This window comes from Peromyscus maniculatus, chromosome 10, assembly GCF_049852395.1.
Source record: "Peromyscus maniculatus bairdii isolate BWxNUB_F1_BW_parent chromosome 10, HU_Pman_BW_mat_3.1, whole genome shotgun sequence".
Lineage (NCBI taxonomy): Eukaryota > Metazoa > Chordata > Mammalia > Rodentia > Cricetidae > Peromyscus > Peromyscus maniculatus.
In genome coordinates this window covers 92603562-92618132 of record NC_134861.1, presented here as the reverse complement: position 1 = coordinate 92618132, position 14571 = coordinate 92603562, and the positions used below count along the sequence as shown (strand labels likewise).

Here is a 14571-nt window from a genome sequence, read left to right as displayed (position 1 = left end):
AATGTATTTATGAATAACATATTATATATATATATACATATATATAATGGTTAGTTTTTCTAAAGTTAATATCTATATGCTAATTCAACCTTACTGAAGTTCCTTTTTTTCTCATCTTTTATTACTTAAAGTAAAATAACAAAACTGAATAAAAATGATTTAAAGTAGATAATGAAGACTGGTTTTGTCTCCCCCCCCCCCCAACATCCTCCTCTAAAGCAAGGTCTTGCTATGTAAACTAGACTGGCCTTGAACTTGCAACAGTCCTCCTGCCTCTGCTTCCTGCAGGCTGAAATTACAGGCCTGTGATGCTTTTCCTTGTTTTCAGGCCAAGTCTCACTGTACAGGCTGGCAGGAAGCCTGTACTGGGATGAGTGGCCTGTACCACTGTCATGCATGTTTGGAAAACTGGTTATATGAGTTCATATTTGCAAGATTTTCTCATTTAACACCGATGGGCTATGGGCTCCATTTGCAATCTAGTTGTGACAAGACCTGAGGTGTTTTTAAAATAGGTATCAGTATGCCAGAAGGCCTGGCTTACCACCAAAAACAAGCACCCATAGTTGCTGATTTCAATCAATATCCGTCTTAAGAAAACTCATGAAGGCTGGGTGGTGGTGATGTACGCCTTTAATCCCAGGGCTCTGGAGGCAGAGCCGGGTGGATCACTGTGAGTTCGAGGCCAGCCTGGTCTACAGAGTGAGATCCAGGACAGGCACAAAAACTATACAAAGAAACCCTGTCTCAAAAAAACCAAAAAAAAAAAAAGAAAGAAAGAAAGAAAGAAAAGGAAGGAAGGAAGGAAGGAAGGAAGGAAGGAAGGAAGGAAGGAAGGAAGGAAGGAAGGGAACTCATGCAGAATGGTCTCACTGGACTGGGCTGTAGGTCAGTGAGAGAGCGCCTGGGTAGCACATACAAGGCCCTGGACTCTGTCTTTGCTACTGTTCTATTGCTGTGATAAAACACCATAGCCCAGGCAACTTATACAAGGAAACATTTGATTTGCGGCTTCCAGTTCCAGAGGATTAGAGGCGATGATTGCAGAGCAAAGGCTGGGAGGCTGGAAAAGCTGGGAGAACACATCTTGATCCCTAAGTAGGAAGTAGAGAGAACTGAATGGGAATGGTGTGAGTCTTTGAACCTCAAAACCCACCCCTCAGTGACTCCTTCCTCAATAAGACCACACCTCCTAATCCCTCCCAAACAGTTCCACCAACTGGGGACCACATGTTCATTCTCATTCAAACCACAGGCTTGATTACCAGGAGAGGAAAAAGAAAATAACAACAGAAAAAGGAAAAATGGTAGTCATATATTCCTGAGAAATTTTATTAAAGCTATCATGTTTATCTCCCACCCCCAATTTTCAGATTATAATTATCACTGTTTGGGGTCTCTTTTGAAAATTAATAACTCTTTTAAGGAGTTTTTTAATTATGCATATGTCTCTGTGTGGTATGTGCATATGAGTGTAGATGTGTAGGGAAGCTGGAAGCATCAGATTCCCTGGGGCTGGAGTTACAGGAGTTGTGAGCTCCTGACATGGGCGCTGAGAACTGAACTCAGGTCCTCTGGAAGAACAGCACATGCTCTTACCTGCTGAGCCACATCACCAGGTCCTGATAATCACAACACTTGAGCCTTAAAGAACTAGTGATCTATGGGTAAAGAACTGCAATTGGCATGGTTGTGGTGATGCACACCTATAATCCCAGCCCTTGGAAGACTGAAACAGGAAGATTGTAGGTTTTTAGGCTAGCCTGAGCTACATAACAAATTCCACGGCAGCCAGTGCTATAATGAGATCCTGTCCCAAAAAGAAAAATAAATGTAGTTAAAGATCTTTTTCTGTTTTCTGGTTGGTTGGTTGGTTGGTTGGTTGGTTGGTTGGTTGGTTGGTTGGTTGGTTTGGGATAGTCTCATGTAGCCCAGACTGGTCTTGCACACCCTATGTAGCGAAGGAAATCCTGTTCCTGCTGCCTCCATATCCCAAATATTGGAAATAGTTTTATATGTGCAAACATGCCTAGCTAAAGACATTTTCTTAGTTAGGAAACAATGGATATGACATATACCTGCGATACGGGTAAATTACATGTTAAACCCAATTAAAATGAGAAACATTAATTCTCAGGGGTTTTGTTTGTTTTAAATTGTTTCGCTTTATAAACTGGTCATTCTTTCTTGCTAGGTACTTTATAGCCGTGGAAGATGACAAAATCTTGCCATTAAATTCAGCTGCAAGGTAAAGATTGCATCTAGAGAATTCGCCGTTTCCCCATAGAGTTAGCAGCAGCTCTGCCTTAACCTGTGCCTCCGTGTTTTTTGTTATCTAGGAAATCTGGTGTGAAGCATGCTCCGTACATCAGGTAACTCTGGTTCCACCTGACCTGTTGAATTGTCAGATCTGTGAGTTCCAGGTCTGCAGAGCCAGTCTCTAAGGCTGCGTCTTTTTCCAGTTTTGCAGGCGATGATCCTCCTGCGAGCTGTGTGTTCAGTCAAGTGATGAACATGGCCGCCTTCCTAGGTAAGACGAGCAGGAACAGGGCTGGACGGGCTCTGCTGCATTTCTGTTTCAAATCCCCCTGAATCCGTATCAAAACAATGGGGGACCTGGCCTACAATTTAGTGTCATGTCGTGTCCGTATGCTGAAGGCAGCTTTTTGTGTTCAGGACCCTTTTCCCCTCATAAATCCTTCTGCATTCCCTACCTCTTCCCTTTACCATCTTTATCTGGGGCTTCATACTCTGAACTTCCTTTTGCCGTGTGAGACAATACATTTCACATGTCATAAATCTTGCTGAGAGGGTAATAGGATGCCACATGGTAGCTTTGAAGAGGATGCCTTATTTGTTCCTTCCCTGGTGAAGATGAGTGTAGCAGGCTTTCTTTTGGGCAGCCAACCAGCCCCCAAATCAAGACACGGAGACTTATTATTAGTTATGAGTGCTCAGCCTTCTCTTATGCTTGCCTCACTAGCTCTTATAACTTCATTTAACCTGTTTCTCTTCATCTACATTTTGCCTCGGGGCTTTTCACCTTTCTTTCATTCTGTAGGTTCTACTTTCCTGCTTTCTCCATGTCTGGCTGGCTGGTGGCTGCCTGGCTGGCTAGACCCATGCAAAGTGTGTATGGGGGGCGGGCATTAGGTATGGGATAAGGTTTTATGTAGCTCCGGCTGGCCTTAAACTCACTATGTAGCTCAGGATGACCTTGAACTTCTGATCTTCCTGCTTCAACCTTCCGAGTTTTGGGATTGCAGGCATGCACCACCATGCCCAGTTTCTATGGTTCTGGAGATCAAATTCAGTGCTTTGGGCATGGCAGGCAAGCATCCTACCGACTGAACCACATCCCCAGCCTTGTGTGTATTATTATTATTATTATTATTATTATTATTATTATTATTATTCCTTCCCCATCCTCCTCCTCCTCCTTGAAGCAGGATCTAATTTAGCCCAAGCTAGCCTTGAATTGACTATGTAGCCGATGAGTTTAAACTCCTTCTCCTCCTGCCTCCATCTCCCAAGCATTGGGTTAAAGCCATGTATATTTTTTTAAAGATTTATTTGTTTTTATTATTATATGTATATGACTTTTGCCTACATGCATGTATGTGCACCATTTGCATGCCTGGAACCCATGGAAGTTAAAAGGAGGTGTCAGATGCCCCGGAACTGGAGTTTCTGACAGTTGTGAGCCACAATGTGTGTGCTGGGAATCAAACCAGGTCCCCTGCGAGAACAGCAAGTGCTCTTAACTGCCACGCCATCTCTCCAGCGCCCATGTGTACTTAAAAAGAATGTTTACTTTAGGGAGGGGAAGACCTATCAAACACCCTGGAAGATTGTTGGTTCAGTATGCAACATGGGCAGAATCTCAATTGGTCCAAAAAGCTCAAACTCCGAGAAACACGAAGAACACTCTCAGAGAGGGACTCTGAAGAGGAATTCTCTGAAGTTCACAAAGTTCTTCCCTGGAGCTAAATGTATTTTTGTCAGTGCCTTTTCCTGCCTAGGTGTCGCCTAGCCCAGAAATGCCTGCTGCACAACCTCCAGATGATGCTGGGTCACAAGACCCTTAAAGCAACATTTCCTTCCCACCCTTGACCACGAGGGTTTTTGTGTCTCAGATGGTCACAGAGTTTAAGGACACAGCACTCAGTAGAAAGTACTTGAGCATGACCAGGGTTGGCCTTCCCAGCCTTTGGTCTCATAACTCACAATGTTACACTCCCCTTCCCTTCTCTTGACATCCTCTTCTAAACACACCCAAGCCAGGCATGGTGGCACAGGCCTTTACACCCAGAAATCTGAAGGCAGAGGCAGATGGTTATCTGAATCCAAGGTCAGCCTGGTCTACATAGTAAGCTCTAGGCCATCCTGGACTACATAGAAAGCCTCTGTCTAGGGGCTGGAGAGATGGCTCAGTGGTTAAGAACATTGACTGCTCTTCCAGAGGACCCAGGTTCAATTCCCAGCACCCACCTGGCAGCTTACAACTCTCTGTACCTCCACTTCCAGGGGACCTGATACCCATGGCAAAACACCAATGCACATAAAAAATAAATAAATAAAAATAAATAAATAAATTTAAAAAAAAAAGAAAATATCCATTCACAAATAAATAAATAAATAGCCCAGTAAGCTCATTCATTCCATGGCCTAAGTGGGTACTAACAAATTCTTGCAGTTAACAGAACACAGGCCCCAAGAGTGAACTTGAACCGCAGGGCTGAGACCTTCCACAGACCCCCTGCAATCATGGCACACAGGCCTACAGGCTGACAGTCTCTGTGCAGAGCATCCCCTAGGGCCCAACACAGACGTTAACAGCTGTGATTTCTACTCCAGAGCCATGGCTGGGTGCTCGCTTCACACTGCCTCATTTCCTCATGCCTTCATGCAAACGCTGTCACAGCCTGTCCCCACTGGGCTCCAAAGAAACCAGGGAGCACGCTGGAAGCTACACACTGTTTCCTTTGAGTGCTGTGGAAAAATTGATATTTCCCAGTAGTCTTTGGTATAGGATCTAAAAATGGCCAGTTTGCACACTTCCCAAGTGACGTCGCCACAAAGCCCGTGATTAACTAATTATAAAAGCATTTGCAGAAACCAGCAGTGCAGGAGAAGCTCTTCTTCCAGGTGACATTCATCATCATCTTATTCTCTAACTCTCTCCGCCCCACCAAGAAGCAATTAAGCTTTTACCAGCTTTTGCTGGAAGGTACCAAAGCAGCCAGCGCAGTCTTTATTATCTTTCATCATGTTTGATGCCATCTGGTAGACACAAAACTGATTAAGATTGGTGTTCAGTGAGAGCAAAGCAGCAATTACTTACTTATCAACCCTGGGAGTGGAAAAGAATCCATTCCTTACCAAAGATTATTGCTATATATAGTGGGCGCTTTCTTCACCCCAGGACTGGTAGACCTCAGGCTATCACTTTACACTCTCCCACTGCCTTTAAAAATAGCCTTCACTGCTTATAAGTCACTGTTTTTGACAGCCATATAGAGCATAATTTATAGTCTAAAAAGGAGTCCATGTGGCATTTATTAAAATTAGCTAGCAAAAACCTTTTATCTTTTTGACAGGCTAATCAAAGATTAAATGCTCGGTTATTTTCTTCACAGAATTAGCTACAGTTGTCGTCCTAAATGTACACTCTCCTCTCCACTGCAGGAAAGGACCTAAGACAAATGTCTTGAGAGGAGTGTTATCCTGGAGGACATGAGGGCAAAGCTAATAAATAGCTAAATGGTTTCAGTCACCTAAGGCAGACGCCTCCCTCCTTCAGCCAAAACATACTGGCTGTCTGGCTTTAGCGCAGCCATAAATAGGAATCATTGATGCATACACAGTAAAACTAACAAAATAGAAGTTGGCCGGGTGCCAGCTGAGGACTGTGATGGGGAGATGCCATTGTGAGTTTCTGACGTGAAAACGCTAGTCAGTTTTTAAACATCTCATTTGTAAAAGTCAGCTGTGTTTCTATTTTTGTTCTCTTTAAAATATAGAAGGAAATTAGGGGGCACCCAGACAACAACAACAAACTTAGGTAGACTAAGAATAGCCGAGGGGTAGATTTTAACGTTCTTTTTCTAAGCCAGGCGGTGGTGGCGCAGCCCTTTAATCCCAGCACTCGGGAGGCAGAGGCAGGTGGATCTCTGAGTTCGAGGCCAGCCTGGTCTACAGAGCAAGTTCCAGGACAGCCAGGGCTACACAGAGAAACCCTGTCTTGAAAAACAAAACAAATCAACAAACAAACAAAACAAAAGTTCTTTTCCTAAAACTGTTAATGAAAATCTAAATTTATTACATCTTATTGAGGGGTGTCAGGGTTGGGGAAGGTAGCATGTACATGTCACAGCATGTGTGGAGGTCAGAGGACAACTTTTAAAAGTCTTCTCCTACAATGCGAGTCCTGGGGATTGAACTGGGGTTGTCGGGTGTGGTGGCAAGTGTCTTTACCACGCCATCTCACTGGCCCTAAATTGAAAATTTTTAATAAAACTTAAAGGTATGTCTATTAATCTATCAAGGCCCTGCTAGAGGGATGGCTCAGCTGTTAAGAGCACTGCCTTCTCCTCCTGAGGACCAGGGTTCAAGTCCCACCAGCCACATGGTGGTTCACAACTATGCAGTCCTAGGGAATCTGACGCCCTCTTCTGACCACTGCAGGTACTGCATAAGTGTGTGCACAGGCACCCGTGCAGGCAAAACACTTAAAAATTGTAATTTTTCAAAGTTTTAAAGTATATCTACTGGTCAAAAGTACCTATGGTGAGAATAGGTTAGCATATGTAATATGAAGATGTCTTTAAAGCTATCATATTCCTAGAAGTTACTTTTATGAAGTTATAACTTGATCACTGTTTGGTGAACATTGACTTTTTTGGCAGCTAATTTGACTGGAGAGCAGATTCGGTTCATAAATTCTCCTAAAGCCAAATCTTCATTAGTTGCATCTTCCTAACTAGAATCTCTATTAAAGGGAGAGTTTGTCTCTTACTTGATTAGCATAGAGTTGGTGGATGAAAAGGACAAAGCCTGGTGTTTGGAATATAGCTGTCGAAACTGAGTGAAATTATTATATAGGTCTCTGTTCATGAGAAAGTGACTTCCAGGAGATGAACATGCCCATGTCTCTCCTCAAGACATGCGGAGTGTCTAAAGTAACTGAAACCCTCTCTGCGGGCAGAGAGGAACACAGTGTCAGGTGAGTACGGGGGTCTGGATTTAGGGTGCAGACTAAAGTTCTCACACAATGTGTCCCACAAATGTAAATGCCCAACAGAGAGTTCCAGGGAAATGCTTTTCCCTAGTTGGACTTTAAAAAGATCAAATGTAGGGGCTGGAGAGATGGCTCAGCAGTTAAGAGCACTGGCTGCTCTTCCAGAGGTCCTGAGTTCAATTCCCAACACCATGGTGGCTCACAGCCATCTATAATAGGGTTCTGATGCCCTGTTCTGTCCTTCAAAATATGCAAATAGTGCACTCATATGCATAAATAAACAAATCTTAAAAAAAAAAGATCAAATGTGCTGTGTCCGTGGTTTCCCCTCCTGCAATGGCATCATACAGTGTTAATGAACAAGTGTTCCCGGGGGGCCCTGCGCTGAGCCCCTAGGTCCTCATCTAAGGCTTTTTTGTTACCTCTCCCTGTAATTAGCTCCCTCCCAACACCTTCCTCCTGTTCACAGCCTAAAAACGAATATAGCATCATGTCTACTCCTTATCCCATAGGATTAAGCTGTAATTAATAGACTCCCAGCATAACCCCAGTGATATTGGTTGGAGAACCCTTGTCAACTTGTTTAGTCTCTGACCAATCATAGACCTTGACTGGAACATGTACCAAAAGCTGTATCGGGAGGAGTAATTTGCAGTTTTGTAAATCATGGTTTATCCATATTTTGATTACAAAATCCAGATATGAATCGTGTTTTATTCCCATTGCTGGTCAACGGTACTCAGCTTGACGCAGTGAAATCTAGTGACTTGGGGGATGCAAACGTGGGGTGGCTTTTCTCTATTACTGGCTAGAGAGACAACAGTCGGAGTCAATGTTAAACCCTTAGTAAGTGATCTCTAATTTAATTGCCATATAAATAGGGTAATTTTGTCTTTCCTACTGAAAATATAATATCAGAGTAGTCATAGGAAGTCATTAGTGCATTCCCTTATTTGTAGATATGATTTAAATTAATTGCCAATTATCTTCCATATATATAACACATATGAAACTATCTCTGTGCTAAAACTATCTCTGCGCTAAGTAATAAAAGGTGACTTTTAGGTTAGTGGCTTGAGTGCAGAGTGCCCCTAAGGCCTCTATTAGAAGTGGGGTGTGAGAGACAGCTGACCCAAGCTCGTGGGAGCTAATGGACTCTGGACTGACAGCTGGGGAACCTACATGGGACCAAACTAGGCCCTCTGAATGTGGGTGACAGTTGTGGCTTGATCTGTTTGTGGAGCCCTTGGCAGTGGGACCAGTATTTATCTCGGGTACATGAACTGGCTTTTTAGAGCCCATTTCCTATAGGATATCTTGCTTGCCTTAATGCAGGGGGGCTTGGTCCTGCTCCAACTTGGTATACCAGCCTCCCCAAGGGAGGCCTTACCCATTCTGAGGAATGAATGGAAATGGGCTGGCAGTGGGGGGTGGAGGGAGGAGAGAGAGGGGGAACTGTGGTTGGTATGTAAAATGAAAAAAAATTTAAAAAAGAAGTAGGGTATGAAATCTGACTTCTCCCATTCTGCCTTTATATTCTCAATTCACCTTTTTAAAGTGTCCATTTAAAAATGAGTGATTAATGTTATTTGAAAAAATTAATTTTTAGTGAATGTGGTTTATCCAGATGTAGTTGTTGTGGAATGTCATTCTGTATGTTGTGAATGTGTGTTGCTCTGATGGGTTGATAAATAAAATGCTGATTGGCCAATAGTCAGACAGGAAGTATAGGCATGGCAAGCAGACAAGGAGAATTCTGGGAAGAGGAAGGGCAGAGTCAGGAGTCACCAGCCAGACACAGAGGAAGCAGATGTGAAGACAGAACTGAGAAAAGGTACCAAGCCATGTGGCTAAACATAGATAAGAATTATGGGTTAATTTAAGTGTAAGAGCTAGTCAGTAATAAGCCTGAGCAAATGGCCAAGCAGTTATAAATAATATTAAGCCTTTGAGTGTTTACTTGGGTCCAAGCAGCTGTGGGACCAGCAGGTGAGAGAGATTTGTCCTGACCACGGGCCAGGCAGGACACAGGAAAACTTCCAGCTACATGCAGTAGCCTTGTTCTGGTTCCCATGTCTTCTGCCCAGGAGTGACAGGCACCCACTGGCTTATCCAGATGTGGTGGCCTTGTCCTGGTTCCCATGTCTTCTGCCCAGGAGTGACAGGCACCCACTGGCTTATCCAGATGCGGTGGCCTTGTCCTGGTTCCCGTGTCTTCTGCCCTTCCTGTTCTGACCCTGCACTAAGCTGTGACTGATCAGCGAGCCCCAGCCATGTCCTTTGTCTCTGTCCCCTTTGCTTGGTGCCTTGCCTCTGCAGTACTCCCCCAGTGCAGTCTGTCCCCTGCCAATCTTGCTCTGGAAACCCTGAGAACAGCCCTGTTAGCAATGCTGGAAAGGTCACATTCAGCCTGGTTGTGGCATATCCCCTCTGAGTCCCCAAAAGTTAAGAATAATAAGGCATCTGAAAAGTCTAAGTAAGCATTGAATGGAAAGTTTCTTTGAAAACTGTCTGTCTGTCTGTCAAGAACTACAGGCAACTGAGTGTAGCTGGAGTTTTCTCCAGTTCTGCCTGGGCCTGCAGCCACTCAGACCCAAGTAAACACACAGAGACTTATATTACTTACAAACCATATGGCCGTGGCAGGCTTCTTGCTAACTGTTTTTATAACTTAAATTAACCCATTTCTATTAATCTATAAGTTGCCACGTGGCTTGTGGTTTACCGGTACTTTTACATCTTGCTTCCTCTGTGTCTGGCTGGTGACTCCTCAATCAGCCTTCCTGTTCCCAGAATTCTCTTCTCTGCTTGTCCCGCCTATACTATACTTCCTGCCTGGCTGCTGGCCAATCAGCGTTTTATTTATCAACCAATCAGAGTAACACATTCACAGCATACAGAGCGATATCCACAGTAACTGAGGAATGCTAAGAGGGGGAAAAACAGTCTTCCCCAGGGAAGAGCACAGGATTTGGTTTTCCAATACCAAGTAGTCAGTCCTGAAAACATACATGTGAGTAGCATGATACAGACCAAGCAGGTTACATTTATATATTTAGGAATATATATGTACATACATATGCATGCATATATGTGTCTAACAACGATTGATGAGGAGAAGAAGCCATGAGTTTGGAAGAGAGTATATGGGAGGATCTGGAGGGAAGGAGAAAATGACGCAATTGTATTAATCTCAAAAAAAAAAAATCAAAGAAATAATAAAGAAAACTTCCGTGTGGTGAGATTTAAGAGGTGCTGTGAGAGCCACACATGGTGGCACATGTCTGTAATCCCAGCATCCAGGAGGCTAAGGGAAGAGGACCCTGAGTTTGAGTCTGGACTACACACTGAGTTCCTGGCCAGCCTGAGCTGCATAGCAAGACCTTGTCTCAAAAAAAATAAATAAATAAAAGAGAGAGAGGGATTTTTTTTTTTTGCACATTATAGTTTTAGACTTCTGCCTTAGTGTAGGTGGGTGATTCACATTCTTTAAGATTTTTTGTATTCCCAGCCCTCGTGGTAGCTGTTCTGCGCTTCATCCAGCTGAAACCGAAGGTTTTAAACCCATGGCTGAATATCAGCGGACTGGTGGCGCTGTGTCTGGCTTCCTTCGGAATGACCTTACTTGGTAATTTTCAGGTACTTCCTCTGGCTTTTTCGCCTCCCTCTCGCGCTGGTAAGATTATGTGCTTCTAGATCATTGCAGCCTAAGGTATCGTCTCCACATGGCCCGTATGATTCTGCACGAACCCCAGGAACAAGCAAACACTTTGTACTTAGATTGCGCCTCCGCTGTCCCCAGGGTCTCTACGTACGCCTGTTCCTGCCAGGCGCGTGAGAGCTAACTGCAGATGCAGATGTCGTGGCGACTGGGGAAGTAGCTCAGAACAGCTGTGTGTCTCCAGAGCGTTTCCCGCTTTCTTTCATTATAAAGCGTATCCCAGTGTGCTATTCCAGAAAAGTACTAAGATCGCTGCCTCTTGATAATTAAACACTGACTAGACATCTTTGATGGAAGCTCACATTTCAGAGTAATGGGTTCCTAGGAAAAGTCAGGACGGAAAGCCCAGGATCTCTCCAGAATCCCTGACTCACCCTCCCAGAACTCAGAAGCCGGTGGGCACACCCGGAAGAATAATTCCTTTTGCCAGTCCGACATCTTCCTCCTGCTCTGAATGGCTTCACTTATTCCCATAATTGGCTGATTTCCCTGCCTCCGTGAGCTCCACACTGTAGTCCACCCTTCACCGCCACAAACTTCTTTTGTGAGCAAACGAGAAATATCCGGTCCCCCCCCCCACCTGCTAAATCAACTCCAAGTGGTATAGGCACTCAAGACCCTGGGCATTCTAGCGAACACTTAGTTGTGTTCTTACCAAAACACACTAATGGGTTTTCGATGGCTCTTTCTCCTTCTAACCCTCACTCTTACTGACTCATTAAACCAGGACCGTCTATGCCTCAAGACTTCACCTCAGCACACAGTAGCAAGTAACTGCTTTTTGCATTATGAGTTGTTGGGCATTCCCATTCCATATCAATCTGGATAACCAGAAAGCTGCGTCCTTAGAGCACATGGCCTGGGATGATAGTCAAGAGCGCATCTGTTGAGATTGCTGCTGAGGTCTGGGTGGTGGCCCTGCTGTGCTGCCGATGTGGTCAGAGTGGACAGTAAATACCGTTCGCTCCACCAGGGCTTTGGGTATTGATGAGTAGTGACGTGCGGATTTCCTTCTAAAGTCCTAGCAGAATCCCAGAGATGGGTGGTCTTGGAAAATGACGAAATGTAAAGCTGTGAACGATGACACTCCATATGAAGAACCCATGCTGGAGTCTTCCAGGAGTGCAGTCATCAACCCTCTGGAGTGTGGGATGAGAGATGTTTCAATTGCTGCCTCTTTTTATAAATTTATACAAGTGTGAACCATATGACTGTATTACCTATTTTAAATTCAGGTGAAAAACTGGTAATAAATGAAATGGGTTGCATTTGACATGAGAAATTGATTTCCTGGAAGTGAAATTTAACTTGAGAAATCATAGTTTTTAAATAAAATTTGAAAATATACCTTTTGAATTATGAGGGGGAAAGTGGCTTCCTAGCAAAAGGGGGGAACTACAACCCAAAACAATGGAAAAATTAGAAGGGAAAAGTAACATTGATTTTATACGACACTTCTGGCCACACTGTCAGGCAGTGGAAACCCTGAGGGTGATGTCAAGTTCTAAAGTCGTATTTCACCGTAGTTTAGAAGCTGTCTCGTCAGAAGGTTTCAATTTTTTTTTGTATGTGCAGTTAAAAATGCAGATAATTTCAAGAGGAGTTTTTAGTGATAGGCGCCTTTTATAAGATAGCTAGGTAATGACTCGGAGAGCTTTTTACATCTCCAAGAACCAACTGAGGCTGAGTCTTTGGACTCTGTGGAAGCCGACAGGTCTTCAGACACAGTTGTTCTTTAATGGCTGTGGATCTGGCTGACACTCAGAGCTTTCCGTTTTCTTTATTACTACAGGAAAACAAAGACCAGAGAATTCCTATTAACACTGAGTAGGTTGAGTTCCACAGACAGGGCAGTTGTCCCAAGGGCTATCACTGTGTGCCAATCAAACCTCCCCGTGCCAGAAATGTCGATTCTTGGGAAGCACATAGCCACACCCTGAGCTTTGTTCTTTCTGCTTGGAAAGCAAAGTCTGGGATGTGTGCCTGTAGAAACTCGACATTTCCCTTTTTATATAATTCTCCTGCTTTTTAATTTCCTTTCCTTAAAAGATTTTTCTGGAAAATAAATTTAGGACATAGATCCCTGCCTCCTGCAGGGTTTTCTAAACGAATGTTTTTAAGGTTGAGGAAAATTGTTTCTTGTTCTCCATCTCTGTAGATTCTCACCATTTGAGAATCAACACAAAGAGTCAGCAGAGATGAAAAAGTCTAATTTTTCTAAGCTCTCTGGCCTCACTGTTGAAAAGTTTTTTCCCCCATCTTTCCCCTCATATTTTTCATCAGTCTACATGTTTTCAAAATGAGCCTCCACATAGCTTCTCTGTTCCCTAGCTCACAAATGATGAAGAAATCCATAATGTGGGGACATCCTTGACCTTTGGGTTTGGCACACTGACCTGCTGGATACAGGCTGCATTGACACTCAAAGTCAATATCAAGAATGAAGGACGGAGAGTTGGAATTCCACGAGTTATCCTGTCTGCCGTCATCACTCTCTGTGTGGTCCTGTGTATCCTTTGAAGGTTCTTTGCCAGGGACAGTAGGACACAGGTAAGTTTTATATGGAGAAGAAGAGACCATTGCCCTTCCTGGTGTGTAGAAAAACTGTCAGATCAAAAAGTGTCAGACTAGCCGGGCGGTGGTGGCGCACGCCTTTAATCCCAGCACTCGGGAGGCAGAGCCAGGCGGATCTCTGTGAGTTCGAGGCCAGCCTGGGCTACCAAGTGAGCTCCAGGAAAGGCGCAAAGCTACGCAGAGAAACCCTGTCTCGAAAAACCAAAAAAAAAAAAAAAAAAAAAAAAAAGTTTCAGACCAAAAATGCCATGATGAACCCATCACTTTGTACACTAGCTTTAAAAATGAATAGCCAAAGCCAAAGAGATGGCTCAGTGGTCAAGAGCACTTGCTGCTCTTATAAAGAACCGGGGTTTGATTCCCAGCACCCACACGGTGGCTCACAACTGTCTGTAACTCCGGAGAGAGGGGACCCAACATCCTCTTCTGGCCTCCTCAGGTACTAGGCACACTAGGGCTACACATGTATACCTGTAGACAAAACACTCACACACAAAAAGTAAAAAATAAATCTTTTAAAAATGAATAAATAAAAACTAATAGTCAGGTATGGCGGAGCCTAGATGTAATCCCGGAACCTGGGAGGAGAAGGCAAGAGAATTGGGAGTTAAGATCATCCTGGGCTACACAGTGAGTTCAAGGCCATATTGCACTACCTCGGACCCTGTCTCAAAAATAAAAGTAAATTAAAATTAATTTTTAAAAAAACTTTAAAATCAGATTTTTATGTCAAAGGGAGACAGGGAACTGAAACTAAAGCAGGTTCTGCTGCCTGAGGATGGTTTCAGCCCATGGGAAAGGTCATGCATTCTGTCTGCAGCCCATGGGAAATGTCATGCATTCTGTGTCCAGCCCATGGGAAATGTCATGCATTCTGTCTGCAGCCCATGGGAAATATCATGCATTCTGTCTGCAGCCCATGGGAAATGTCATGCATTCTGTCTGCAGCCCATGGGAAATGTCATGCATTGTGTCTGCAGCCCATGGGAAATGTCATGCATTCTGTCTGCAGCCCATGGGAAACGTCATGCATTCT

The 14571-nt window shown here is 43.9% G+C and overlaps 1 protein-coding gene across 8 annotated transcripts in view; it reads left to right on the top strand.

Moving 5' to 3' along the window:
- The window catches only part of Tmem150c (transmembrane protein 150C), an 85871-nt gene that overhangs the window by 64031 nt on the left and 7269 nt on the right, over nt 1-14571 (top strand). For all 8 annotated transcript variants that reach the window (XM_076546710.1, XM_042257683.2, XM_076546711.1 and 5 more), the window contains 5 exons: nt 2195-2248; nt 2340-2372; nt 2463-2530; nt 10752-10879; nt 13293-13470. In XM_076546710.1, coding sequence (XP_076402825.1) covers nt 2195-2248; nt 2340-2372; nt 2463-2530; nt 10752-10879; nt 13293-13470 — 461 coding nt within the window. The remainder of the gene's footprint in view (nt 1-2194; nt 2249-2339; nt 2373-2462; nt 2531-10751; nt 10880-13292; nt 13471-14571) is intronic.